Source organism: Syngnathus floridae, chromosome 15 (genome assembly GCF_059516105.1).
Source record: "Syngnathus floridae isolate MCC-2025c chromosome 15, RoL_Sflo_1.0, whole genome shotgun sequence".
Classification (NCBI taxonomy): Eukaryota; Metazoa; Chordata; class Actinopteri; order Syngnathiformes; family Syngnathidae; genus Syngnathus; species Syngnathus floridae.
Window position 1 is genome coordinate 10,399,673 of NC_142427.1, and position 24,106 is coordinate 10,423,778.

Genomic DNA, 24,106 nt, shown 5'->3' on the forward strand with positions numbered 1-24,106 from the left:
GTTAGTGTGTACTCATCAAAAGGAAAACTTTTATTCATCATAACTGAGAACAAATAAGTCAAAAGGAATGACATCATGGGGCTTGGCGCCTCCTACCGGGCAGCAAAGGGAAGTCGCCGAACAGCGTGTCCTGCCGGCAGGTGGGACACGTGGTGTTCTCCTTCAGCCACGATGTGATGCACTGGACACATAGAAGAAAGAAAAAAAAAAACATGTGGGACTGACCAAGACTATTCTTCTGACTTCTGGCTTCATTTTTGGTCTCATATTTCAATACTTGACTTAGCACCTCTTTGTGGAAGGTGTGTCTGCACTCCAAAACCAAGCAGTCAGGTGGACTCATTTCTTCCTGACAGATGATGCAATCGTCCTCCAAGTTCAGCTGCACACGAGACACAGAGCATCGGATCGGAGCTTCTCGTTGGAGCAGATAGCTCTTGAACGGATATCGAAAGAATGCAATGGCTAAGCGGAGTGACAGGATTTGGGCTTACCGGACTGGAGCTGACTGGCGTTTGGGAGACTGACTTTTGCCAGACCGAAGGTGGGTCTACCAAAGGGGGCGTGGCCGCATCCCCAAGCCTGGTGGTCTTGGATCTGGCCCCGGATGCGACGGCCTCCTGCGAGGACACGGCCAATGTGAGTGCGTGATGAAACCAAGGCCGAGTGCTGGTCTTTGTCATGGTCTACCTTCTGATCCAGGATGAGGTGGCTGACTCCACTGACCACCTCTTGCAAGTTCCAGCAGCCCAGAGTGCCGCCATTGGCCGAGCGCAGGTCCTTCAAAAACTTCATGAAATCCGACCTTGGTGGGGGACGAAAGGTCGGCTTATGTTAGTGGTTGAAATCGTAACGACACTGAAGCGGAGAGGACTGAGAAAAAGGCGAGGCATCAACATTCGGTTAGTGACCTGGTATATTCGGGAAAGATGGCCCCTAGGCTGTCCACGGCCCTGTCGACCATCGTATTTCCAGCTTGCACGAGTCTCGTCGGGTTCTCTGCTGCCGAGGCGGCGGCGGCGGGCACCGGCGGCGTGTCAACGATGGTCAAGGCGTGAAGATCAGAAGACAACTGCAAACAATTCAGCAAAGTGAGCCGAGTCAAGACTATTTTGACATCACTATTTGAAGTCTTACCGGAGAGACTCGAAGATCGGCCCGGTCACGACTGAGCACGTCTTGGACTCTTTGGCCACTTTTGACTTGCTCCACTTGTTGCTTGTAGAGAATCTGGAGATACAAGAAGAACTTTGACAAAAGAAGGAGAAGGAGATGACTTTTTGTGTACCTCAGCAGCAGCGATTTTCTGCTCCAGCTCTTGGACCTTGGCTCTCACGTTGTGTCTGTTGGCGTCCAGGGAGGGATACCTGCCAGAGGACAACTTGGAGTTAAGTCGAGGCCGAGTCTAAAAGGGGACTGGTTCCTCTGCTCCTTACCAAGGCACATGTTCATCCAGCTTGGCCAGCAGAGTCTTGGCGTCAGCCAGCCGGGCGTGAAGGCCATACATAAACTGGTCCCGGCTGCTCTCCAACTTGGACAACTGATGGAGCAAAGTTGGGATGGATGACTGTGGTGCTCTATTGTTCCGCCTCTCAAAATATTTGGACGTTGTTTCTCAAAACGAGTCTCAAGTTCCAAAAGTAGTTTTCAGAGCTTACTTGGGCGCTGAGGGATCTTCTGGTTGCCGCGGCGATGGACTTTTTGCAGCGGTTGATCTCATCTTCCAGACTCATCCTCTCGGCCGCTGCCTGGTGGCTTGAAGATGGTGGGAAAAAAAAGTCTATTATTATCATCGCACAAAGCCGTCTTATTGTGCTGAAAGAAAGACGTACTTGAGCTCCAAGACCTCGTTGAACTTGTCGTCATAGCTGGCCAGGTTAGTTCGAATTTGCTTGGTGAGACTACATGTGAGCAAATCAGAACATCATTTCCACATTGACAACAATTGATTTATTTTTCCATACACACCTCTCTCGCTCCTCCGCCAATTTTGCCATCTCCATCTTGAGGGCCTTCAGAGTCTCCTGGTTGGCTTTCTTCTCCTTCTGGTCTTTCTTGACCTCCTCCTCAAGCTTCTGCTGGAACATGCTCATCTCTTTGTCCGTAATCTTGACGGGGAGGAAGAGGCAGGGAAGTCATTTGAGACACGAGTCAGATCCGATGGCTTCACGTTCAAGTTCTGGGGCTCACGTTTATGTTGGTGCTGATCTCCTGGATGTCTTTCTCCAAGGACGCCAAGGTTTCTTTGTGCTCCAGATCCACCGCTTTGCGGTCTTCCTCCATTTTATTCATCTCCGCCTGCAGTCGTTGAATTATCTCGACCCTTTTGTTGATACCACCCTGGAGAAAGATCGGTTGTTAGGATGCGACGTCTGGACAGGAACTTCGACGCAAGCACTGACCTGGATGTCCTCGTAAGGCCGCAGAGGTTCCGTGTTCACCGCAACGCATTTCTTGACTCCTTGATATGTCTGAGGGTAAAACAAAAACGTTTGTGTTTGCTTCACGTCGAAATGAAGGAGATGACGATGTTCAGACTGTAATCATCTAAAGGATCTTACCTGTGTCTCGGCGTGTTTCTTCACATCGACTTCTGGTGGGGTTGAACTTAAATGACTTCCGTAGGAGCACAGTTCCCAGGACTCGTCCACCTCGCAAGTATAAAGATCCAGGGATCGAAAGTCGTCGGGGGAAAGATTGTCGTGGTCCGAGCCGTCGCTGGGGTCTTTGCCCGCGTCCAAAGTTATATTTGGGCCAGGTGAAACTATCCGGGGAGACTGCGGGCGGGTGACCTGCCGCAGGACCACATCGTGTTTGGCCAGACCCACGCGGCTGCCGATGTTGACGAAGCGGGTGGATTCCAGCAGGAAACTCGTAACGCCGCCCGCCTGTCGGATCTTGACTTGAGCCTTGGGCGGGAAGTTTGCCATCTCGCTGTGAAGCAGGGGATCGTCGGGCGGCAGGGGGCCGTGCTCCTCGAAAATCTGGGCAAAGTAGCTACGAGGGCAAACGGAAGGGGGTCATTTGATTTGCCGCCACAGTGAAGGACTCAAACTAGATGTACTCACTCGTATAAATTCTCCACGGCGGGATCTGGACTGTCCAAAACCTGACTAAATTGTCTCGCGTGTCCTGTGCCGTTGTACTGTTCCTCAAAGTCGGCCACTTGCGCCCGAAGGTGGACGGGAATACTAAAAGGCTCATCGGGGTCCAGGAAAAATCTGTTAAGGAAAATTCAAGTATTCAATTTTAAATTTGGACATCACGAGCGGACGGACGCGACTTACATGGGATCTTCTTGCGCCCACTCATCGGCTGCGTCGTTTTCACTCCCGAAAAAATTTTGAAGAATCTGACGAGAAAGTTTTAGAGCAACAAGTTACACGTTGGGACTTTTGAAATTGTATGAGCGACCTCGGGCGTAAGCGCACCTTTGGATCTTTTTTCTTCTTTCGCCCACGACTCTTATCGCCCGCAGGAAAACTCTGAAAAAGAGATTGTGAAAAGTGTGACGCGCTCGTCGCTGGCTTGAAGCATGAATGTCTCCTGTGTTGCTTACATTTGGATTACCGGACTTCTTAAGAACTGAAAAATGTCCACCTGGGAGGGGGGAAAAAATGTGCAGAGTTGAAGGTCACGTGATGATGCATCTAAACATCTAAAAATGAGGTGTGAATACGTACCAATCATATTAACAAAATACTCATCAAGTAAAATATTAAAGGAGGTATAAATGTCCTTATGCTCCTCCAGAGTCCAGAGAAAAAGTCTCATTTGGTGCGGCGGAGCCTCTTTGATATGTTTAGTCAAGTTGCGGGAAAAAAAGTTGGAGTCTTGGGTGCAATACTCGGAAATAATCTCCTTGAAAGGGGCAAAGGTCACCAGCGGGGCAAGGTCCACATCATCCAGGTGCTCCGCGTTGCGTTCAACGAAGGACTTGGCGGCCTTGAGATCTTCGAAAGACATTACAGGAATGCGCTCAGACACACGTTCCCACGACGACAGCGGAAGAACGATAACGATGAGCGAGTTCTGACCTGCGTCGTCGAGCCGTCCCGCCCAGCGGCCGAGCTCTGCGTTGATATTGGAAGTATTGGACAGCAGATGGATGAAGATGCGCGCCCAAACGCGATTCTTCCTCTGGAGGAGCAGCTCGGTGGCCTGATCCAAGGTCTCCAGACGCTCTTGCTCCCAGTTGAGCATCTTGGCAGCCAGCTGGTTGCCCCGCGCCGAGTCCAACTCCAGCCAGGGCTTCAGGCAGGCGCTCACGTGCGACGCGGCCAAGGCCTTCTCCTGGCGCAGCAGCTGCATCATCTGACTGACCTGCACCAGGATTCTGTCTTGGTATAGCACCCAGGCTGGAAATGGGAATCCCAAGTGATAAATGATCGGACACGTCCTCTGGGACCCGACTGCATTGTGGTACCTACCGTTCTGCTGAGTCGGCACGGCGGACTTATTTTTTTGCTGCGAAATGTCATCACTGACGGCGGTGGTCTTGTTTTCCAACATCTGCTGCTTATTATTATTTTTATTATTCTCACTTTTACACTGGTTCTTCTCCTTGGATTTCTTCACACTGCAAAAAAAAAAAAGACCTTGTTTATTTCCGTTTGACTTCCCACGCAATTGGTTTGAGGGCGACTCCTCACCACGCAGGAGGCTTCTGGTTGACTTTGGGTTTTCTCGGACTCTCTGCCCGTCGGCCGGTGGCCAATATTTGTTTCACCAGGCCCGTTGCGTCAATAAATTTGACAGAGTCGATTGTACCGGAACAGTCGGGAGTCAAACACGGCTGTAAAGCAGGCACAAAATTAGGACGTGGTGAGGAGGCAAAGGGAACAAACGATGGCGGTGGGCTGTTACCTTCGGGCTCTTATCAAAGGACGAAGGCTTGCAGGCTTTCCAGCAGGCGTTGTGGTATTGAATGAGGCACTTTTGGCTGCACTTGAACTCAACAAAGCCCTGCGGGTGACGTGTGACCATGTATTGACGTAAAGAGGGATTTTTTTTTTTTTTTTGGGGGGGGGAAACTTACTTTAAAATCCGGCTCGGTGATGTATATATTTTCAGAAGGGCCAAGGCAGCCGTTAAACCGACAGGTGCCATCGGGCCGAGGAGGGAATTTGCAGGAGTTGATGGACTCCTCGAGAAGTTCCTGAAGCGACAAAGCGCAATGTGAGATGGCAGAATCCAAATCGGCTTCCAAAGCGAGCCCCGGATGTCGTCTTACTTTAAAACAGTCCGTCTCGGTCTCTTTGACAATTTGGTCGGTTTGCGGCCAGGTGAGTTTACCCGGCGTTATCTTATTCCGTAACATCTGCAGAGAATCTTGAAAATGTTCCAGCGCCGTCTCAAACCTGAACGGGAGGATCGACTTGAGTTGAAACGTTCGAGATATCAATCTGAGCCAAAACTCCCGCGACTGTACTTTTTCTCCTTGAGGTCAATTCTTCCGTAGGCGTAGCGAACCAGATACTGGAAAAGCCTCTCCTCGTACGATTGGATCTTCTTCAGAAGTTTGCGAGCTTCTGACAGCTCCTGCCGCACAAAAAAAATCCTTTTAAAGCACAAAAAAAAACCTAACTACAGAAGCCATGAAAACCAAGAAAAAAACTTCTGAGCTGGAGGTTTCACATTCCATGTCAACATGATATAATGAATAGGTGAGGAGCTACCTGAGGTTTGCCAATTTCAATCAAGGCAGACACGCGGCCGTAAAGCACCAGCTGCGTATCCAGTGCAGAGAATCCAAGTTTCTGGTGATTAAAAAGAAATCAATAAATAAACCAATCAATCAATAAAACAATCCAAAGTGGTCTGCGGTGCAGTCGTGCCTTCTTTTCGTCCGCTGTGAAGGAGTCGAGCAGGCCCAACGCCTGCGTGAAGAAGGTGTCGGCTTTGTAATAGCACTCTCTGGTCAGGTACGAATGGGCCGACGTCATCACGTGTCTCATCGATTCTTCGGCGAGTTGGTTTCTGTCAGGCGTCACGTGTGCGTGCTGAAAGCAGGAAAACAACACAGGAAGAATCAATATTGCGTCGATGGTGAACCGCTGCCCGTCGCCGATATCGATACTTGTAGCCTCCTCACACTTTGGAATATATTTGAACGCACAAAAAAAATAGTAAGGCTCATTCTTACATCCTTACTGGCCGTGGGTTTCTTCTTCTGAGTTTTGGGTGGCTCTTTGGGAGCAGCCGCCTTGTCATTAACTGCCGCGGAGACAAAGAGAGTCAATCGAACGTCACTTTCTTTTCCCCCGAAAGAGGAAACACTTCACATCATCTGCTAAAATGAATAAATGAGCTTTCTGTTATTTCTGTAGAACTTCTAAAAAGACAAAAAAAAATACAAGGGGAAAAAATGGATAGATCAATAGCTAGATAGTTAGCGATCTCTTTAGCTGGCTAGCGAGATAAATAAATAGGAGAGGAACTCCCCCACACACACATGGAATCAGCTCTAAATTGGAACGCAAACATACCCGCTTGGTTCTCCTTGCTCATCGTTCCGGTGGTCGCCTAGCAAGAGAAACGAATGTCAAGTAAGTTTCACTTTGAACTCCAACACTGGCGTCACAAGAATATTTGGGCGTGTCTTGAGGCCGTTGACATACCTTGCATGCGTCATTGCACTTATCGTTATCATTGGTGGTGGTGTTGCCTTTTCCCGACAGCTGCTGCGTCTCCACAACTGTCGTCTTGTTAGTGTCCTCGGCTTTACTGGGAAGGATTGATTCGAAAGAAAAAAAAAATCACTCTCCTTTTTCAAGTGTATTCAACAGGCAAAGCAAAGCAAAACAAAAATAAAACATGATCTACAGCTAATGGTTTTTGAATTTGGTCAACATGCTCATTGCTCTTACGTTGGCTTCTGTTTTTTTTTAGGCTTATCCATTGTGCTCTTTTTTTTCTTGGGGGGTTCCGCTGAAACGGGAAAACACCAGTGTGAGTTTCGGACACAGGGCTCGCAAACCTTAAGTCAAGCGAACCTTTGGTACATCCAGTTGATTCTCGAAGCGCGGTCTTAAATCTGTCGCGTTGCTGTTCGAGGTCTTTGACTCCACCAGGGTCGGAAGAAATCATATCCTGTGCAACGCTGTTTCTGACTAAGGCCCACTCCACCTCGCCCAACAAAAACAAAGCCTCGCAGTAGCGGTAGTGGCCCTGGAAATGGAACGGTGGAACTCGTTAGTCGCACAAAGAAAAAATGACGTTCGACTGCAGGGGAAGAACAAAAAGTACCTTGACAAAACTCGGTTCGATCAGAATGGCCCGTTTTGCATCGAAAGCAGCTTCTCTGTATACAAATGAAAAAAAATATATGTATTCAAACCACCAAGCGCATCAAGAAAAGACCGTTGGGGGGGTTGCTTGTTTAAAATACACTAAAAAACAAACCAACAAAATCCAAGCTGCTGCCTGAGCGCTAGGAAAGAGTTGTCAGCAGAGGGCAGTGTTTCACTTCTCAATGATGAAAGGTGTACTCACAGAAATTGTTGACTGCGGGTATAACAAAGCGCCCGGTTGCCGAAGGCGATGTGGTTCAGAGGACTGCGGAAAAAAAAAAAATCAAGCTTAATAAATAATTTCTAGTCACACAGCCTCGTGGGGGTGGAGTCGGGGACACACACTTCTTTTTGATGGCTTTGGAATATTCAACCACTGCTTGTTGGTACTTCTCTTCCTGAAAAAGAAGGTTTCCCCCCTTCTTGAGGGAGTCGCTTTCCTGTCAGAGAGTGACTGGTAAGAAAGCTGGACTTGCAACGAAGAATACATTTTAACAAAATGCTGGCAACTAAGAAATTCTGACACGAAGAAACTAAAAAAAAAAAAAAATTAAGTCTTACGATTAGAGCGTCCTCACGGGGTTGCCGTAGGCACCAGGCCAATAGCCGACTGTTGTCGCACACTATGTCAGCCATGAAACGGGCGACTGTAGAGAGACAAAAACCCGCCTGAGACATCAGCTAAAGGTTCTATTAGCAAGCAGGATTTTTGATAGTGATGCTGTGACAGTCCAGACATTTTTTTTTCTGTACAGTGAGATTTGGACCGACAGAATAGTGTGAAGCAAAGGCAACTTACACTCGACGTACATGTAGGACAAAACTTCGTAGCACACACGTTTGTCGCCCGAGAACACAATACGAGGGGTTCCTTTGTCCCCCAAGAACACTTCAGCATCCTCAAGCGCCTCCGGCAGGTGCTGAGTGCACATACAGAACACACACGGGGACATTCAGAAGTGTCTTGCGATAACAGCGAATCCTTCGGAAATGGAAAGGCAGATATCCATCGACCCCTCCCCAGACTACCTTACGAAGGCTGATGGCGATGAAGAGGAGGTGAAATATTTTTTCCTTGGTGCACTGAAAAACAAGACAGGGGCAGAGATATGAGAGCATAGGTTACCCAGATGGAGCCTGCAAAGATTGGACTTACACATGCCATCTCCAGAGCGGAGAGAATTGCTTCCAGGGTTTCCAGCTTGATCAGTATCTTCTTACTCACATGGGTGGGGTCACTTCACGACATACACAGGAAAAATGATCACGTTGCAGTTATTTCTCTTCGCGATTTAAATTGATGACTCGAAACTAATGTGTTACTTAGCCAGTAAAGGATACGGACGCTCATGCACAAAGTTTGACGAGGTGACTTACGATGGGTTGAGCACGCCGCAGCGCAAGGCCCACTTGAAGGTGTCGTGCATCGGATCCAAGTCCAACAGGAGGGGCATCCAATAGGTGTGAAGTCTCATTATATATGCTGACGTGCGTTTTTCATGCAACGACATTTTGCTCCAGGATTCAGCTATGAAGGCTAAGCACATGCACGCAAAAATGCAGTCAGCCAGAGAACACCACCGCATGTGCCAATAAACATAGACAATCAATGTTTGCTTCACTAACTCATAAAGGTTTCACATCTGCACCTTTTATTTAAACTCAAGCTTGACCGTGTCAACTTCATGATGGCTGCTAGTTAATTCTTTCTTGCTCAGATTTACCTTTAACATGGTAGCTGAGAGTATGACCAGGATGCAGGATGTGAGACTTAAGAAAAAATGGAAAAAAGAATAAGTCCCGACAGACAACTTAATATGCTCACTCGAGTCTCACTAACGCACTGTATCAAACGATGAAAAGTCGCCATCTTCCTCTTCTTCACTTTCCCAGCCGCAGGCCACGAGCTTGCGATCCCCGTCGAACGTCATCTCCTCCTCTGTAAGTCAAGTCAAAGTTATTTATATAGCCCTAAATCACATATTTACAACTCTTCATTCTTGTGGCTCTTATCTCTCCACTTCGCGTGAAACGAAACTCAAACCGTATCGATCTCCTGTCCATCCTGAATGACTGACAACCCAACCAAATGAAGTCCTTGTGTGAATTGTGGGGAAAACCAGGAAATGTAGTTGTTCGCTAGAAGCTAATTCTAGCATTGAGCGCACGAGCAAAGCTAAAGCCACATACTGTATTGTTGTCACTCAAAAAAAAAAAAAAAAAAGAGGCAAGTCTCGAAGGTTGGCACACAAAACCCGAAGAGGAAATCACGCATGGGCTCGTTTGTCGTCTTACCGCTCAAATGCTCTCTTTGGTCGTCGACGAATTGTCCCGAACTAATTCGAACGGGTGCACTTCTGGGAGAACGAAACGTGTTTCACGGGATAAACAGAAATCACTGTAAAGGTTGTTTTTTTTAAAGTATAACTTAAAAATCTTTAGCCCTCCTTTTGGACGAATAAAATTGACGACTACAGTCAACCATCAACCGCAGGCGACGTGCGAAGTTTCGAACCGGACGTGACGTAGATTCACAAAATAAAAGGGGAGGAGCTCAGCGGTTTCGTTTTCTTCTAATCGAATGATTGTTTCGATTCTAAAAAAATAATTAAAAGGCGTAGGATAGCACATTAAATAATAAAATGTACTCACTGTCACCTATGGGCAATCTTATGACGCTGTAGTTCCAAAACGTAAACAAAATACTGTACAAATAACAGCAAAAATAATTTCCCCAAAATATTCAACATTTATTTTGTTTTCTTTTTATACTTTACATATTGACACACACAAAACAACACATGCAACGATGACTAAAAATTAAATACATAAATCTGTTTTACCTCACATTGTTGTATGTGTATGATAACAAAAACGGGGTTTGCTCCTACTTAAACGGTTTCAGACCCGTCTAGTCTGCGCTGAGCTCAAAAGCATCCTCTTGTGTGAGCAGTCGTTGGAAGACTTTTTTGGGGTGCAGGAAAAAGCTTCTGCTGTGCTCCAGGTCTTGCGCGTTTATGATGCGAGTCACCAGAGCTTGCTGGATGGCCGGAGACTCGCAGGGGTGATGCCACACGCCGTGACTGACGTTTCGGCCCGGCTCGATGACCAGCAGGCCCTCTTTGTGTGTTCGACAAATGCCGTCGTGGCTCGTCTGGTCGAGAGTCTTCGCTTGGCTGATGTTAAAGGAGAGCTCACTGGAGCAGGTTCCGTTACCATGATGCTCTGCTGGTGATGCTGCGGTCTCCTGAATATTCCTGTGGAGGTAGACAGTGTAACCCTGCAGCAGATGGTTTAACGCCGTCTTGTAGGACAAACGAAGAGACTCTGCCGACCCGGTCGGCACCGAATGAAGACGAACCTGCTCAAGCAAAAGAGTGTAACGTGAGACAGTAAAAGCATTTTTGAAAAGGTTCACTGACCTGGTGTATCCTCATGTGAAGATGAAACGCAGCTCCGGTCAGCCACTGCTGCATGGACACAGAACTCATCCTCTTCTTCTTGGTCATCCTGTGATAATGGTCCAACATTTCCAGATTCAGCCAATTGTCGTAGATCTCCGTAGTCTCGGCCATCAGTTCCTGGTCGTTGGCCAGACCCGGGATCAGGCTCAGGTAGTTGTGCGCAATACGGCCGATTCGTGAAGAGACTGCAATGCCAAAAATCTTTTGGGGCGGGCTAGTCAAGGGCGATTGGCCAGCCTCCACTGAAATGTTGCCTCTAACCTAATGAACAAGTAGAAAAAGAAAAAAAAACAACTTGTGAATTTATCAGTCAACGTTACAACAAGTATGTTACGGACCTGTTGGGCGACATGATCCAACAGCAAGGACAAAGCCAGTGCGACCACACCGACGCCCCCGAGCGTGACCCTGCCGCCCGGCAGCTCTCGGTTGAGGCGGAGGCCCAACGCCGCTCTCTGCCCCTCACTCAAACTTCTCTGCAGCGAGGTGTACTGGTGCTGCAGTGCGGCCGACGAGTCCAGAGACAGGAAGGAGCCTAGGACCGGGTCCAGCGAGATGTTCGGGACCGCGTTGGCATCACGGGCCACCATGAAGAGTTCCTGGATGGTGGCCTGCGAGGGAAGGCACAAAGTCGGGCCCAGCAGGATCATGGCTGAAGCTGAAAGTGTGTGTGCAAACACAAGCTTGTTTTAGTCCGCAGTATCGGCGACCTTGTGAGTGTTTACTTACAGTGACGCAAACCGGTCAGCCATTAGAACATCACATTTCCCCTTCTCTCCACAATGTGCATGTTCTCACCGAGTCTTGTGGTGACAAAACACTTTTGGAATGAATTCAGACAGCAAAATTGCTAAATGACTCATTTGAGATGTACAACATTGCACCAGTTACCCAGTGTTTACTAGCATAATGAATATATTGTAATTGTAAAAAGAAAACACACATCTAACGATAATTTGCTGAATTAAAATGACAACAAACCACAAACGAGCCAAAATCCAAACGAAGACACTCGGCTATTTCCGTCAATCACGTGACCCGAATGTCGACGTTTTTTTTATATGCCCCATGACGTCATTCTTAAATCCCTCCCTCTTGTCTGAAGGCTGATGGACCCAATAAAATAGGTACAATGGTGGATATTTTGCGTTATTTTTCGTCAAAAGGAGTACGCGATTTTATTCTGGGGATCGTTTAACTTTTCGACCGTATCACAAAGGAGAATCTCGAAGAAGCTTCTCGTCGTGTTCGGCAAAGTTGACCGCAATCGGAGCTGAAAGAAAAGAACATTTGCGCATCAAAAACTAAACAGGTGAGCATTTCACATCATAGATTTGTGATAAATTACTCATGTTAAAATATTACAGCTTGCAGTTCTTCTCTTAGTCGTCCAACACGGTTCAGCTGCAGCAAATGGGGCTAACGTTAGCGACATGCCACTGAAAGGTGCATTTGCAACCTAAAAATGTTTATAGACGTTAAAGTGCCGAAGTTAAAATGCAATGCGGACTAGAATGCAGGTCAGCACATGACAGCAAATTATAGCAATGCTTAAAGCCCGGCAAAATGGAGCCTCTTGTGTCTTAGGGTAGCATGAGGAGAGCATCTGTGTCATCGATCGTGCCCGCATTTTTTTGGGTTCAGGTTTTCACCGTGTACTTTCTATGATGCCCTTCCTTGTGGGCAACTTTTCGAAATACCAACGCACACTCAAGCACAATGGAACTGCCGTCAACCAAAGTTCACACCCTGATACTCACATGCATACGTCACACGCCACCAGCAGGCCCCGCCCCTCAAAGAAACACGCATGGGCACAGATAGACATTTAGTATCCAGCCTGGTTTGATTATACTGAGATGCAGAGCATTTAGACAAAAGTAGTCCTTTGCCACCAGTGTGTGCGAATGGTATTTTGACTTGCCACCAAAAACCTTTTCTTGTTTTGCAGCATGAGTCAGAAGACGGAGCGTCGCGGCATCCACGTGGACCAGTCGGAGCTCCTGTGCAAGAAGGGATGCGGTTACTATGGCAACGCGGCCTGGCAGGGCCTTTGCTCCAAATGCTGGAGGGAGGAGTACCAACGGGTGCGCCAGAAGCAGATCCAGGACGACTGGGCCTTGGCTGAAAAGTACGACTTGTGTATTATCATGAAATAAATAAAATGCTGCGATGTACAGAATGTCCTCAGTTAGCATTGACTGCACTGCACCTCCAATCCATTAGGTGGCGCTAGTCAACAATACATGACATGTTGATAATTTTTTTTATTACGCTGTGCTATTGGACCAGGTTGCAGCGAGAAGAGGAGGCAGCCGCGTACGCCAGCAGTCACGGTGCTCCGGCCCAGACCCAGTCCACGCCACCTTCGTCCCAGTCCTCGCTCGGACCCTTTTCCAAGTTCGAGGAGAAGAAAACCAACGAGAAGACACGCAAAGTAACCACCGTCAAGAAGTTCTTCAGCTCATCATCGCGCAGCGCTTCCAAGAAAGGTAAAGTTGGAACCAAACGAGACAAAATGAAACGAGAACCTTCTAATATTTGATCAATTAATTATGGTCTGCGTAAAATGTCTTCTCGTGGCTCAAGGCTGTCCAGGTTTTTTTTCATGACCTTTTTTTTTTTGGCATCAGAGTCCCCGGAGGTGAAGGTGAGCAGTCCGTCCGTGAGTCGCCATGCCAGCTTTGACTCGGACCAGGTGTCCAAGGACTTTGCAGACTTCCTGAAGAACCTGCAGCGGCCCGGCCGTGAAATCCACAAGCAGTGCCGCAGCTTCCTGCTCAGCATGTCCAGCAAGAAGGTGTCCACTAAAGTCCCTCAGAGCAGCTTTGCAAATATGGCAGCCAGGATGCAAACACATTCCATAAACTGATTTGTTTCAGGAACTCAACGCAGAAGAAGTGTCGGAGTGCGTTCAAGACTTTTACCAGGGCCTGGCGGACCGGTTGATGAGTCACTTCAAAGGTGGGCCAAGACAAGGACATCATCTCCTCCGTGAGAATGAAAGCGTTGCGTGATTGCGGCGTTTCCGCCAGGTTCTTCCGAGTCGGTGGAGCAGGTGATGGACCAGGTGGAGAAGTACATCATGACTCGTTTGTACAAAAACGTCTTCTGCCCGGAAACCACAGACGACGAGAAGAAGGACTTGGCAATGCAGAACCGAATCAGGTGAGCGTGGCGGGTCTTGGGTTCTCGCCGGCGTCGGCCGTCTCAACTCAACTTTGCTTGGCAGAGCTCTCCACTGGGTCAATGTCCAGATGCTTTGCGTGCCAATGGACGAGGAGATTCCGGAAGCCTCTGAGAACGTGGTCAAAGCCATCACTGGTAACTTTTGGAATTTCTAAGTGTCTTCAGAGGAAAGAAGGTTTAGCTACGCTCTCCACAGCAGTCGTCCATTTGTTGTCCCCTCTCCAGACATCATCGAGATGGACTCCAAGAAGGTCCCCCGTGACAAGCTGGCGTGCGTGACGCGCTGCAGCAAGCACATCTTCGCCGCCATCGGCAGCACCAAGAGCGAGCCGGCGTCGGCCGACGACTTCCTGCCGGCGCTCATCTACATCGTCCTCAAGGCCAACCCGCCAAGACTGCAGTCCAACATCCAGTACATCACACGCTTCTGCAACCCCAGCAGGTTGATGACCGGCGAGGACGGCTACTACTTCACCAACCTGGTCGGTTTTCCTTTTAAATATGAAATGATTCCACAATACTGATCTCCAAGCCACTCCACAAAGATGTTCCAAAGCGCCAACGTCTGCTTGATTTGACCCAGTGCTGCGCGGCGGCCTTCATCGAGAAGCTGGACGCCCAGTCCCTCAACCTCACCACAGAGGAGTTCCAGTCCTACATGTCGGGGCAGGCTTCGCCGCACTCCGACCGGAACCGCCCTGACGCCAGCGACTCTCCGGCCCTCAACCCGGCGCTGGCCCAGCTGCGGCGCAACCTCACCCTCTTGTCGGATCTGGACGGCCGCCAGGACACGCTGATGGAGGCGGCCCGCAATCTGCACGCCGAGCTGCTGTCCTGGTCCGAGAGCGTGCGGGGGGAGGTCAGGGACGTCCTGGAGAAATACCCGCTGAACGTGCGCCGGCCCGCCGACGGCGACGACCAGCTTGGCGAGCCTGCGGCGGACCGGCTCTTTGCTGGCTGACAAAATCCAAACACATCTGCTTGCAAAGCTCCACGCATTCCATTCAATACGCTTTTTAGTGTTTCGAAATTAAGTCCACTATGCTCACTCAAAACTGGACAAACTTGAACGAGGGCCCACCTTAACGCTGCTATTTTTTTTTTTTTTTTAAACATATGACATTTTTAACTTTTATTTAAATATTAGCTGCATTTTAAAATGTTTTTAACACAACTACTTGAGGCTATACGGCTAGGCTACATTGCAAGACAAGACAAAACCCTCCTGGATAAATATCCAGCTGCTTCCTGACACAATAACATACTAACAAGTAAAAACAGAAATGCAATTAAAAGTTTATTTATTATTCTTACTGCCATATTGTTTGGTAATGTGATTTTGTTGGGGGGGGGTGTTAAGAGGTTTGCTCTTATGTGCAAAATAGTGAAAAGGCTTTTTTTTTGTATTTTAAAGGGCAGGTCAAAGGTCATGGCTTTCTGCAGGAAGTGTCGAGTGCTAGAGAGAAATCGGAAAAGGGGCGGGGCCTATAAGAAGAGGTGTCATTGGTTTTTCAAAGCGGAGATTGCGTTCACGATAAATCAAATACACCTTACAAGATTAATTCATGTTTGTACATGCGTTTGCAAACAGGGACACTGCATTAGGCACACCTGCACGCGCTAGTTGATTTACAATTTTTATACTTTTGCATTGCCTTTCTTTACAATGTGCAGCTGTACCTAATGTTTCCCGTGAGGATACATTTCTGGAAGGAGGGAGGAAAAAGGTGATCAAAGTTTTACACACTGTATACAGTAAAGCCTTGTCTACACTAACAAACGTCTCCAAATATGACCAAGTTCGTTCTTATTTGGGTGGCATGTCCACACATTGAAAAGACATAAAATATTGTGCTAAAAATGTCCCCTAAATGTGCTAATGCTCGTCCCACGAAGCTTGACTACCTGTAATATCTGGTCCAAGCACATCTGCTTCGATGGCGTCGCTTTCTTCTCTCTTTCCTTGCAATTGTCCAATCTTGTTGCGTTCTAGACAAGGATGTTTCTCATATTCTTCAACAAAAGTTTGCATTTCATCATATGCCCAACTTCTTCCCTTGCATCTGAACGCAGGAAGCCATTTTGTCCAGCCCGTAAGTCACATGATCACCACCTCGTCTCTTATTGGCCAGACTACAGCAAACATGTTTTGTTGAATAAACACGTCCAAATAATTCCAAACAAGCTTTCGTTCATTTTACCAAAACCTTCAAAACAATTCTAGCACGTTTCTAAATATTTAGAAAGAGTCGTTTGCGAGTGTAGGCAAGGCTTAAATAAGGCGTAGATTATGTACAAGCCAAAGCTAAACCAGCGTATTAGTATCAAACATCTGCCAAATATTCACACGGCAAACCCGAGAAACCAAATGGAGTCCAAAACATATATTATATACAAAAATACTTAATATGCAAACGTCCCTATAGGAATATCGGAATAGAAAAAATAAGAGGGATCTGGCGGTCGGTGAGACTTGAACTCGTCGCCTTGTTTTCTCACCAACGACCAGATCGTGGCCTGCACGAGCGTGTGCGCGCTACACTTTGGACTCGCTCTCAGCGTTGGCGACATCTCCGTTGCGCTCAGTCCGTGCGTCCTGGCGCTCGGCCTCGGGCGCCAGGCCCTGCTGGCTCAGCCTGCTTCCCATGGACCAGGTGAGGGGCAGACGGGCGCGGCCACTCATATCAGCCAACTGACGGGCGCTGCAGGTGGGCGTGTTGGTCTCGTAGATGTCGTGGAAGCTGTTGTAGTCCACCTCGTAGAAGCCGTCCTCCAGCGTGAGCACGGGCGTGAAGCGGTAGCCCCACTTGATCTCGCTGCTCACGTACGAGCTGCGGGCCTGGCACGTCATGCCTGAGGACAACGGAAAAGATTGGCGGTGATTGGACGCTACTTGGGGGTGTCAGTCTTCCTCTATCAGTTTTATTGCTGTTGCTCCGCCCACTCTCAGTCTATTTGTCTGCTCTTATCAGTCCGTCCATCACTCTCAAAGCGTCCATCAAGGGTTGTCATATGTTAATCTATTCGTCCGGCCATCTACTTATTATGTGTCATCAATCTGTCAGCCCTGACCTTTCACTCATTCCGTCCGTCCGTCCGTCCGATCGACCGTATCTGTCAGTCAACCCCACATCGGGCAAATGTTTTTCCCAAAGGGGCCGGCGACTTACCGGTGGCCTCGACCATGCCCTCCAAAATGACAACTATTTCCAGCTCCTCCTTGGCCAGGTGGGCTGGCGAGATCTCCCAGAAGGGACTGTTCTGGTTGATCTCGTGGCAGATGATGAGCGGCGACACGAGGAACAGCCTGTCGTCGCCCGTGTTGTAGCCCACGTTTATGTCCGTCTGGTTCAGGGGAATGAACTCGCCCTCCTTGGTCTGCTTGGACTTGATCAGCTTGGCCCGGATGGAGGCCTCCACGATGTGCGAGTTCCGCAGGTCCCCCACCCGGAACATCAGGCATAGGCGGCCGTCTCTCATGGAGATAACGGCGTTGGTGGAAAACACCAGAGTCTCGGCACGTTTCTTGGGCTGGGAGATCTTGACGAACATGCAGCCCACCATGAAGGCATTGACGATAGATCCCAGTACCGACTGAATCAGGAGCAGGACAATCCCCTCGGGGCACTTGTCCGTGATGACCCGGTATCCGTAACCGATGGTTGTTTCCGTCTCGATGGAGAACAGAAAGGCCGACACGAAGCTGTTGAGATTATTGACGCACGGAGTCCAGCGGTCGTCCGCTAGGTGCTCCAGGTCCCCCCGCAGGTATGCGATGAGCCACCACATGAAGCCGAAGAAGAGCCACGTGACCGTGTACACCAGGACGAAGATGAAAAGGTTGAAGTGCCACTTGAGGTCCACCAGCGTGGTGAAGATGTCCGTCAGGTAGCGATAGGTCTCACGCACGTTGCCGTGGTGGACGTTGCACTTGCCGTCTTTCTGGACGTAGCGCTGGACCCTGCGGGCCCGGTCCATGGCCGCCAGCTGCTTGGGGAGATCCTTGCCGGCCGGCTTGGGCAGCTTGGACGCTTTGCTGATGGCCGGGCTCTCCACATCTTGCTCCATGGAGGTTTTGGATGGATTCAAGGCTGGGGAAGAAACACAAAGTACATTGGAAAATTTGGAAAACTATCTATCTGCTAATTGTACTTAATTTGCATGCCTGATTTGACTGTCACGATATTTTTATTGCCCCCCCCCCCGAGCTTTTAGACGGCAGGAAGAAACGACAGCGTTGAAGCTGCACTCCATTCACAGGGGAATATTTTGAGCTTGAGCAGCCCTGGTATCCATGGCAACGCACGGCTCCGTCTATCAAGTACTCACAATATAGCAGGAATGTTCTGTAACGGGCCACAGCATTGGATAACACGAGTCTCATTATTTTCAATAGGAAAAAGGCTGTGGAAAAATGTGCAGTGACAATTTAAAAATCGACTAAAATCAACTAATAAACTTGGGTAAAGTAAAATAATAATCCATGTTTATTAATCACAAAATGTCGCATATCATTTCGAATAAATATCGGGCTGAATAAAATGAGACATTGTTAGCATATTAGCCGTAGCGGCTTTATTTAAAGAGGTCATAGAGGCAACTTTGCCCCATCAAACTGCTTCAATCATCATGAATTAATCATCAAGTCTTTGGAAGTAAGCAGAGCACGTTAGCGTTTCGTTTTTGCTGAGTATACCGGATCCCGTGGGGCATTTCTACATACAGGTATTGCCGGTCGGCCTCCACAATAGGCGTCATTGTGCGGCGTCATAAAAAATCCGAAAGCTCGACGGAGCATCTGGCGGCCGTTGCTAAGCGACCATTGTTTGGGGATTGGGCTTTAGCAAACACAAAATGGGATTGTTTAAGCAGGTGTATGCCGCAATGGCAGTTAGGCCGTTTATTCTTGGATCCCTTTTTGAAATAAAATGAGATTCGTTTGGACCGTATGTCTCACACTGAAGGCCCCCCCCAAAGGCTTTCCATGTGTGACATATGGTCAGGGGGTGGCTATTCAAGACTTGAGTGGCGCTGTGACATGACACTGACCCATTTTCATTTTCCATGTATAAAGGTCAGGAGACGCTGAGCAAAAACATCCTCACCATTAAATTAGGAGCCTTTGATATTTTTTAAATGAATTACCAGCCTGTCTGGAATTGCTAACTGGATGATAAATTAGGGCGCCAGATGAAAGGTTGCTTTTGATTTGTTTTTAGCCTCTGACCTTTTACATGACTTCTCTTCTCTACTGACCATTTTTATAAAATCACTCGAATTGGACTGTTTGGAAAATTCCCCCGTGACCCCTTCAGGGACCCATAGGTCAAATGAGCTTGCAAACAACAGGAGCTCACGTTACTAAACAGGTTGAACTATTTGAGGTAGGGGAAGTCGGGGTGGGGGGGGCTTGTACAGGAAAAGCCCGTTGTCATGGCGATGCAGGTGACCCACCGCACAAGTGCTAATAATACAAACAAGGATAGTTCTGCTAAATATTTACGCAAACGGCAGCACATGCGAGGGCTTGTGCCGACGGAGGCCGCGGGCTGCCGGCAACATTTCCCCCCCCCCCCCTTTTTTTCCTCCACGGAGCTCTCATCACGTCACGGAACTACCGCACACGTCGCCAGCATTAATAGCATCTTCGTCGAGTTATGCAACCCCCCCTTTTCTCGTCCGGCCGTGCCCTTTCTGTACCAAGACATGCATCACAGAAAAAAAAAAAAAAATTTACCTGCAGCGAATGGGCAGCCCGGAGAATTCGCACTCGCTTCCTTCCCATCAGAATTTCCAGATTGATGCCGAGCGACTGCGTGGATGGTTTAGAAAGGTCCTTTTTGCTCTGCCTCCATCCTTCCTGCTGCTGCTGCTGCCAAGAGGGAGCTTGTTGGCCCCTCAGCCTCCTCCCACCACCACCGCCATCCCTCCTCCTCTTCCTCCTCCTCCAGCAGCAGCACTGGCAGGACCAGCCACCGCGGCCCTCCTCCTGGATGGGCGAGCGACACTGAACATTGGGGAGAGAGAAAGGCAAGAAAAGGCAGAAAAAACAGATACTGGGATGATTTTAAGAAGCGTTATTTTAATAAAAACACCGCCACTTGTGCAACAAGGCATCCGTACATATATAGATATATTTTCTTCGATTTGTGTCAGTCATAAAATACGATACAAAGCAAAGAAAAGTGACGACTGCAGCTTCCTAGAAGCCAAACTCTACTTTGGATAAGATGATTATAGAAACAACACAAGTAGTGCTATGAATACAGAAAAAAACCCAATGTGGACATCAATGTAGTCTAGCGATGAGGTACAAAATATATACTTTCTCGGCTACAATCACAAGGTGCTCCGACTTCATCAAGTACAAGGACGCAAGGGGGGGGTCCCGTTAGCTTAGCACAAAGCGCTACGTCACGACAATTGCTTGTACGCACTATATTATTCATACAAAAAAAAAAATGGAAACGGCAGGCGGAATGCTTGAAATAAGAACGAGTGAAGTTATAGAAGCAAGGATGAGCATAACAGTCCCGTCAGTCATCGGCAATCGGTTGAGGCTATCTAGATCGAGATTGTAGCTGTTACATCCAAGCGGGAAAATGTGACAGTACAACAGCAGAGTTCGGAACATTCTGTAAAACAACAACCGAGCAAATGTGAAATGCTCATCCCTCCCGCCGCCCTCACCACCAAGTGATCTTGAACTCGTAGATGGGCCTCTTGCAGTAGTAATGGTTGACGAGGTGCTTGTCGCACACGCCGATGCACTGCTGCTCGGCGGCGATGCCGCGGCGGGCCAGGTCGCCCACGATGCAGTGCAGCAGGTCGTAGACGTCGGCCACCGCCTCCCACGGCCCGAAGGACACGTCCACCTCGCAGTGGTGCTCGAAAAGCTTAGCCTCGCCGCCCTCGCCGGTGCGCTCCAAGCGGAGCGAGTTGAAGAGCGGCCGCTCGTACGGCGTGATGGGCATCTCCTCCTTGTAGACGCACACCTTCAGCTTAGCGAAGCGTGCCTTCTTCTGCGTGGCGCGCAGCTTGGCGATCTCCACGATCCGCTCCAGATTGTCTGCCGGCACAGAACGCACTTGATGGAAAGTGTGAAGAGAAGCTGAGAACTACATCTTGGTGACTTCTTTGGTGTGTCAAATATGAAAGCCTTGGCTCAACCTTTGTAGTAGGGAAGCAGGTCGAGAAAGGCCTGGCGCACTTTTTCTCCGGTGAGCGGCTGCGTGTCCTCCAGGCGTTCCAGCAGAGGAGCGATGGAGTAGTACTGCGCCTCGCGGTGCACCGCCCTCACACGCTCGCGCTGGGGCAGCTCGCCCTCTCGCAAGAAGTTCAAGATGTCCCTTCACCGCAGCGACAGCACATATAGTTGGAACTACTCAATCGGAACCACACTTGTTTGAGTTGCGAGTCGTTTATGGCCTTTCCCCATTGTCTGTTAACATGCTAGTAGGCAAAGATTGTTTTCAGTCAGTTGCCTGAAATTTAGAGGCGCAATTCACCCAAAGTAGGTGCCGTCGCGGTCGATGAAGAAGCGGCCGTCGGCGTCGCGCGGGATGTGGTGGCGCCCGCTGAACATGGCGGCCAGCATGGTGTCGTCGTAGCGGCGCAGCGTCGACAGCCGGGTGGTGAAGTGAGAGCCGCCTACGTTCAGACAGACCACCTCTGGAAGCTTCACAAGAAAAAAAAAAAAAAAAGGCATGCTTGATTGCTCATTTTGCGATACCCACAATTAATAGTGTCATTAACAGTTTTTGCACATTAATTATACATTCAGCAGGAATTTATGTTCAAAGAGTACTGGATATCAGTTGTCCCCCAAACTAAGTGAACTGGGAATTAGTCTGTCATGTTTAAGTCTATAATCAGCATTGTAAAGCACAACACTCATCACGTGACTAATTGTAGGCCAATCACAACGCAGCAGCTCAACTACACATTTTGCCAAACAGCTCGGCGCTCGGTGATGACGTCATGAGTTGCTTTTATTTGTGGAATTCTTGCAAACAATTGAAAACAAACTGTTTTGGTAAATGTCATTCTAGCGGACTACCTCCTGCTCCTGCTTGGCGTCCTGCGGGCAGCAGGCCGGCTTGGTCCTGCAGACGTTCGTCACTGCTGCCGCCGCCCCCGCCGGGGTGGTCGGCTTCCCAGAGTCGTCGTCGGCCATGGCATCGTTGGCTTTCTCGGCGTCACCAGCGGCCGAGAACACCACCATGACTTTGGGCAGCGGCAGCGTTCGCCGTTCCTGGATGAAGCGTCTCACCCGAGTCGTCGCCGCCGGCAGCAGGGGGCTTCGGGATGGAGACTGTCGCTCCCCACCGCCGCCGCCGTCTTCGGAGCCGTTCGAACTGCTCGCGCCATTCTGTTGCATGCGCGCGGACTACGGCTGTCGAGCATCAACCACAACACTCCCTTCTCTGTTGACAACAGGTCGAGGCTTCTCGAACACGCCACTCTTTCATGCGGTTGCGGAACCGGTGTCATCCAAATCGACGTGAGGCCACGGCTACTAGCGCCACCTCTCGCCGACGCGACCACCTTAGCGTCCCGCTCCTTACCTTGTCTCTTCCCGCGAGGAAGCGCGTTGTAGTGTTGGCTCGTGAGTGAACGATTCGTTCAAAGAAACGACTCTATTCAGTGGACGTGAGTGAATGGATCACTTCGTCAAGTTATTCGTTCTTTTTTTCAGTTCATGACTTCAACCAACATGCAATGACATAACTTATCCCACATCGTAGGTGTCGGTAATGCGCATTGAAGCTGGTGCCACCTCGCTGTAAAACAAAACGAGTACACGAACGAGTCAGTGAATTGCATATCCCGTTCACCAACTTTACCTAATGGTTTGTCAGAGTGACGTCACAGACCAATTAGCCAATCAGGAGGTGGGGTGAGGGCGGGTGTGGCACTTTTCACTTTCAGTTAAGCTCTGACCACTATTTTTCCCGAATGAAGTGGCCTGTTATTAGGTACACCTGAAAAAGGTGGTGTACCTAATGGAGTGTTCAAGTGACGTCACAGTTCAAACAGCCAATCAGAAAGTGGGGGTGAGGGCAGGTGTGGCACTTTTCACTTTCGCTTTTTCCCTAATGAAGTGGCCTGTTGTAAGGTACACCTCATGGACACTTTAATAGGTACAGCACACGAGGTAAAAAAAAAAAAAAAAACAGAATTAATGAATAAGAAAGTGTAGCGACGATTCGGTGAACGATTCTTTTGAACGAATCTTTTGAGTGAACTGATTGTAAAGATTCAGTTCACTTAAAAGAACTGGAATGGACATCACTAGCGCGTTGCCTCGTGACGTCATCACCTCCTGCCAGGGAGGGGAGGAGGAGGAGGGTGTCTGCCCTGCTACTGCTCGGAGATGCTTGTTACTTCAAACAAATGAGCGTGGAGCTGACAATCTGGAGAAAAAGTTTAACTCCCATATCCGTTCGACAGCTCCATGCTTCGGTAACATAATCAAAGAAACATCCTGGCAGACAACCTGGCCAAAAAAGTCAGAAACTCTCCATTCACTTGTGATTCCATCCATGTGCAAACATGAGTGGAAGATGATTCTGTTCCTTGTTTGCTCCTTAACATAACAACAGCAGATGTTTGCCAATGTTGCATTTTAATTCAACACAAAGACAATTGGTCTGCTTGCATGGAGGACAAGAGAAAGGAGCAAATATCGATTGGAGAAAGGCCAAAATTCTAAAGACTTGGACAATTTCAAGTCTCGAAGCGATTGATCGATTGATTAAAATAGTTGTTTGATAAGCGATGAGTTGTTGATGACTTTTTGTACCTGTTAAGGAGATTGATAAGAAACTTTTGGAAACAAAGGCCTTCAGGAGGAAGTGTGCTGCCAATGCTCTTCCTGCAAAAAAACAAAAACTCCATTCAAGAATTAAAAATCCATTGATTGCCCTACCCTAATCAATCCATTAGATTTGACAGCACATGCAACATTTTATGGCCTCACTCATCTAGGGTGATTAACAAGCTGGCGTGCTAGGCTAGGCTAACGTAATAGTGGCGCCGGAGAGAGGGCGGAGCAATTAGCCACTCGGCTTCATAAATATACTCATTAAATATTGATCGGTGAGTCGAGTCCGTGTGACCGACGGCCAGGCTGATGACGGCGGCGTCGATGACGTCAGC

General features: G+C 48.6%; 5 protein-coding genes across 12 annotated transcripts; 1 reads left to right on the top strand and 4 right to left on the bottom strand.

Moving 5' to 3' along the window:
- Position 1: 1 nt before the first annotated feature.
- Positions 2–9,823, bottom strand: ttc3 (tetratricopeptide repeat domain 3). 3 transcript variants are annotated; one of them, XM_088398781.1, is made up of 44 exons: positions 9,588–9,823; positions 9,137–9,229; positions 9,017–9,062; positions 8,670–8,829; positions 8,449–8,530; positions 8,322–8,375; positions 8,092–8,212; positions 7,854–7,939; positions 7,638–7,732; positions 7,495–7,557; positions 7,249–7,303; positions 6,996–7,170; positions 6,870–6,930; positions 6,621–6,726; positions 6,489–6,525; positions 6,146–6,216; positions 5,838–6,002; positions 5,679–5,759; positions 5,432–5,541; positions 5,234–5,360; positions 5,039–5,158; positions 4,867–4,965; positions 4,653–4,795; positions 4,431–4,579; positions 4,038–4,358; positions 3,684–3,953; positions 3,560–3,600; positions 3,432–3,485; positions 3,288–3,352; positions 3,069–3,221; positions 2,562–2,997; positions 2,403–2,471; positions 2,191–2,340; positions 1,969–2,108; positions 1,833–1,901; positions 1,659–1,755; positions 1,437–1,540; positions 1,289–1,367; positions 1,138–1,230; positions 912–1,072; positions 691–805; positions 495–620; positions 290–382; positions 2–181 (listed from the first exon to the last, which is right to left on the bottom strand). In XM_088398781.1, the coding sequence occupies exons 2-44, from the start codon at positions 9,221–9,223 to the stop codon at positions 74–76; spliced, it is 5,037 nt and encodes a 1,678-aa protein (XP_088254907.1). In that variant the 5' UTR covers positions 9,224–9,229; positions 9,588–9,823; the 3' UTR covers positions 2–73. The 3 variants fall into 3 exon arrangements, with proteins under 3 accessions (XP_088254907.1, XP_088254908.1, XP_088254909.1); XM_088398782.1 differs by lacking the exon at positions 9,017–9,062 and having other exon boundaries at positions 9,118–9,231; XM_088398783.1 differs by lacking the exons at positions 9,017–9,062; positions 9,588–9,823 and having other exon boundaries at positions 9,137–9,157.
- Positions 9,824–10,018: 195 nt separating this feature from the next.
- On the bottom strand, positions 10,019–16,022 carry LOC148386629 (uncharacterized). Of its 5 annotated transcripts, none has more exons than XM_088398826.1 (5): positions 15,851–15,997; positions 12,681–12,759; positions 11,095–11,367; positions 10,715–11,017; positions 10,019–10,653 (listed from the first exon to the last, which is right to left on the bottom strand). In XM_088398826.1, the coding sequence occupies exons 2-5, from the start codon at positions 12,708–12,710 to the stop codon at positions 10,204–10,206; spliced, it is 1,056 nt and encodes a 351-aa protein (XP_088254952.1). In that variant the 5' UTR covers positions 12,711–12,759; positions 15,851–15,997; the 3' UTR covers positions 10,019–10,203. The 5 variants fall into 5 exon arrangements, with proteins under 5 accessions (XP_088254952.1, XP_088254951.1, XP_088254953.1 ...); XM_088398825.1 differs by lacking the exons at positions 12,681–12,759; positions 15,851–15,997 and adding exons at positions 11,486–11,576; positions 11,738–11,753 and having other exon boundaries at positions 11,095–11,414; XM_088398827.1 differs by lacking the exon at positions 12,681–12,759 and having other exon boundaries at positions 15,851–16,022.
- On the top strand, positions 11,818–15,264 carry rabgef1 (RAB guanine nucleotide exchange factor (GEF) 1). Its single transcript, XM_088398815.1, has 9 exons — positions 11,818–12,068; positions 12,708–12,887; positions 13,049–13,248; positions 13,390–13,556; positions 13,639–13,720; positions 13,792–13,924; positions 13,989–14,080; positions 14,171–14,427; positions 14,529–15,264. Exons 2-9 carry the CDS (start codon positions 12,709–12,711, stop codon positions 14,904–14,906), a joined length of 1,488 nt encoding a protein of 495 aa, XP_088254941.1. The 5' UTR covers positions 11,818–12,068; position 12,708; the 3' UTR covers positions 14,907–15,264.
- Positions 16,023–16,226: 204 nt separating the features above from the next.
- On the bottom strand, positions 16,227–19,875 carry kcnj6 (potassium inwardly rectifying channel subfamily J member 6). Its single transcript, XM_088398816.1, has 3 exons — positions 19,683–19,875; positions 17,116–18,036; positions 16,227–16,798 (listed from the first exon to the last, which is right to left on the bottom strand). The coding sequence occupies exons 2-3, from the start codon at positions 18,011–18,013 to the stop codon at positions 16,482–16,484; spliced, it is 1,215 nt and encodes a 404-aa protein (XP_088254942.1). The 5' UTR covers positions 18,014–18,036; positions 19,683–19,875; the 3' UTR covers positions 16,227–16,481.
- Positions 19,876–20,477: 602 nt separating this feature from the next.
- Positions 20,478–24,105, bottom strand: kctd7 (potassium channel tetramerization domain containing 7). Of its 2 annotated transcripts, none has more exons than XM_088398824.1 (4): positions 22,005–24,105; positions 21,454–21,623; positions 21,116–21,294; positions 20,478–21,014 (listed from the first exon to the last, which is right to left on the bottom strand). In XM_088398824.1, exons 1-4 carry the CDS (start codon positions 22,323–22,325, stop codon positions 20,632–20,634), a joined length of 1,053 nt encoding a protein of 350 aa, XP_088254950.1. In that variant the 5' UTR covers positions 22,326–24,105; the 3' UTR covers positions 20,478–20,631. The 2 variants fall into 2 exon arrangements, with proteins under 2 accessions (XP_088254950.1, XP_088254949.1); XM_088398823.1 differs by having other exon boundaries at positions 20,478–21,032.
- Position 24,106: the final 1 nt, after the last annotated feature.

Bases quoted from the DNA above. Each gene is read 5' to 3' on its own strand.
- LOC148386629 (XM_088398825.1), bottom strand. From the start codon at position 11,406: ATGATCCTGCTGGGCCCGACTTTGTGCCTTCCCTCGCAGGCCACCATC. The intron at 11,018-11,094 runs GTCCGTAACATA...CTTGTTCATTAG, and splicing joins TGGATCATGTCGCCCAACAG to GTTAGAGGCAACATTTCAGT. The intron at 10,654-10,714 runs GTCAGTGAACCT...TTGCTTGAGCAG, and splicing joins TTCACATGAGGATACACCAG to GTTCGTCTTCATTCGGTGCC.
- rabgef1 (XM_088398815.1), top strand. From the start codon at position 12,709: ATGAGTCAGAAGACGGAGCGTCGCGGCATCCACGTGGACCAGTCGGAG. The intron at 14,081-14,170 runs GTAACTTTTGGA...TCCCCTCTCCAG, and splicing joins CGTGGTCAAAGCCATCACTG to ACATCATCGAGATGGACTCC. The intron at 14,428-14,528 runs GTCGGTTTTCCT...GATTTGACCCAG, and splicing joins GCTACTACTTCACCAACCTG to TGCTGCGCGGCGGCCTTCAT.
- kcnj6 (XM_088398816.1), bottom strand. From the start codon at position 18,013: ATGGAGCAAGATGTGGAGAGCCCGGCCATCAGCAAAGCGTCCAAGCTG. The intron at 16,799-17,115 runs GTAAGTCGCCGG...CGTTGTCCTCAG, and splicing joins GGGCATGGTCGAGGCCACCG to GCATGACGTGCCAGGCCCGC.
- ttc3 (XM_088398781.1), bottom strand. From the start codon at position 9,223: ATGACGTTCGACGGGGATCGCAAGCTCGTGGCCTGCGGCTGGGAAAGT. The intron at 7,940-8,091 runs GTAAGTTGCCTT...GTCTCTCTACAG, and splicing joins GTCCTACATGTACGTCGAGT to TCGCCCGTTTCATGGCTGAC. The intron at 3,954-4,037 runs GTCAGAACTCGC...TGTCTTTCGAAG, and splicing joins GGGACGGCTCGACGACGCAG to ATCTCAAGGCCGCCAAGTCC.
- kctd7 (XM_088398823.1), bottom strand. From the start codon at position 22,325: ATGCAACAGAATGGCGCGAGCAGTTCGAACGGCTCCGAAGACGGCGGC. The intron at 21,624-22,004 runs GTAGTCCGCTAG...TTTCTTGTGAAG, and splicing joins ACGCCAAGCAGGAGCAGGAG to CTTCCAGAGGTGGTCTGTCT. The intron at 21,295-21,453 runs GTGAATTGCGCC...GCTGCGGTGAAG, and splicing joins CGCGACGGCACCTACTTTGG to GGACATCTTGAACTTCTTGC.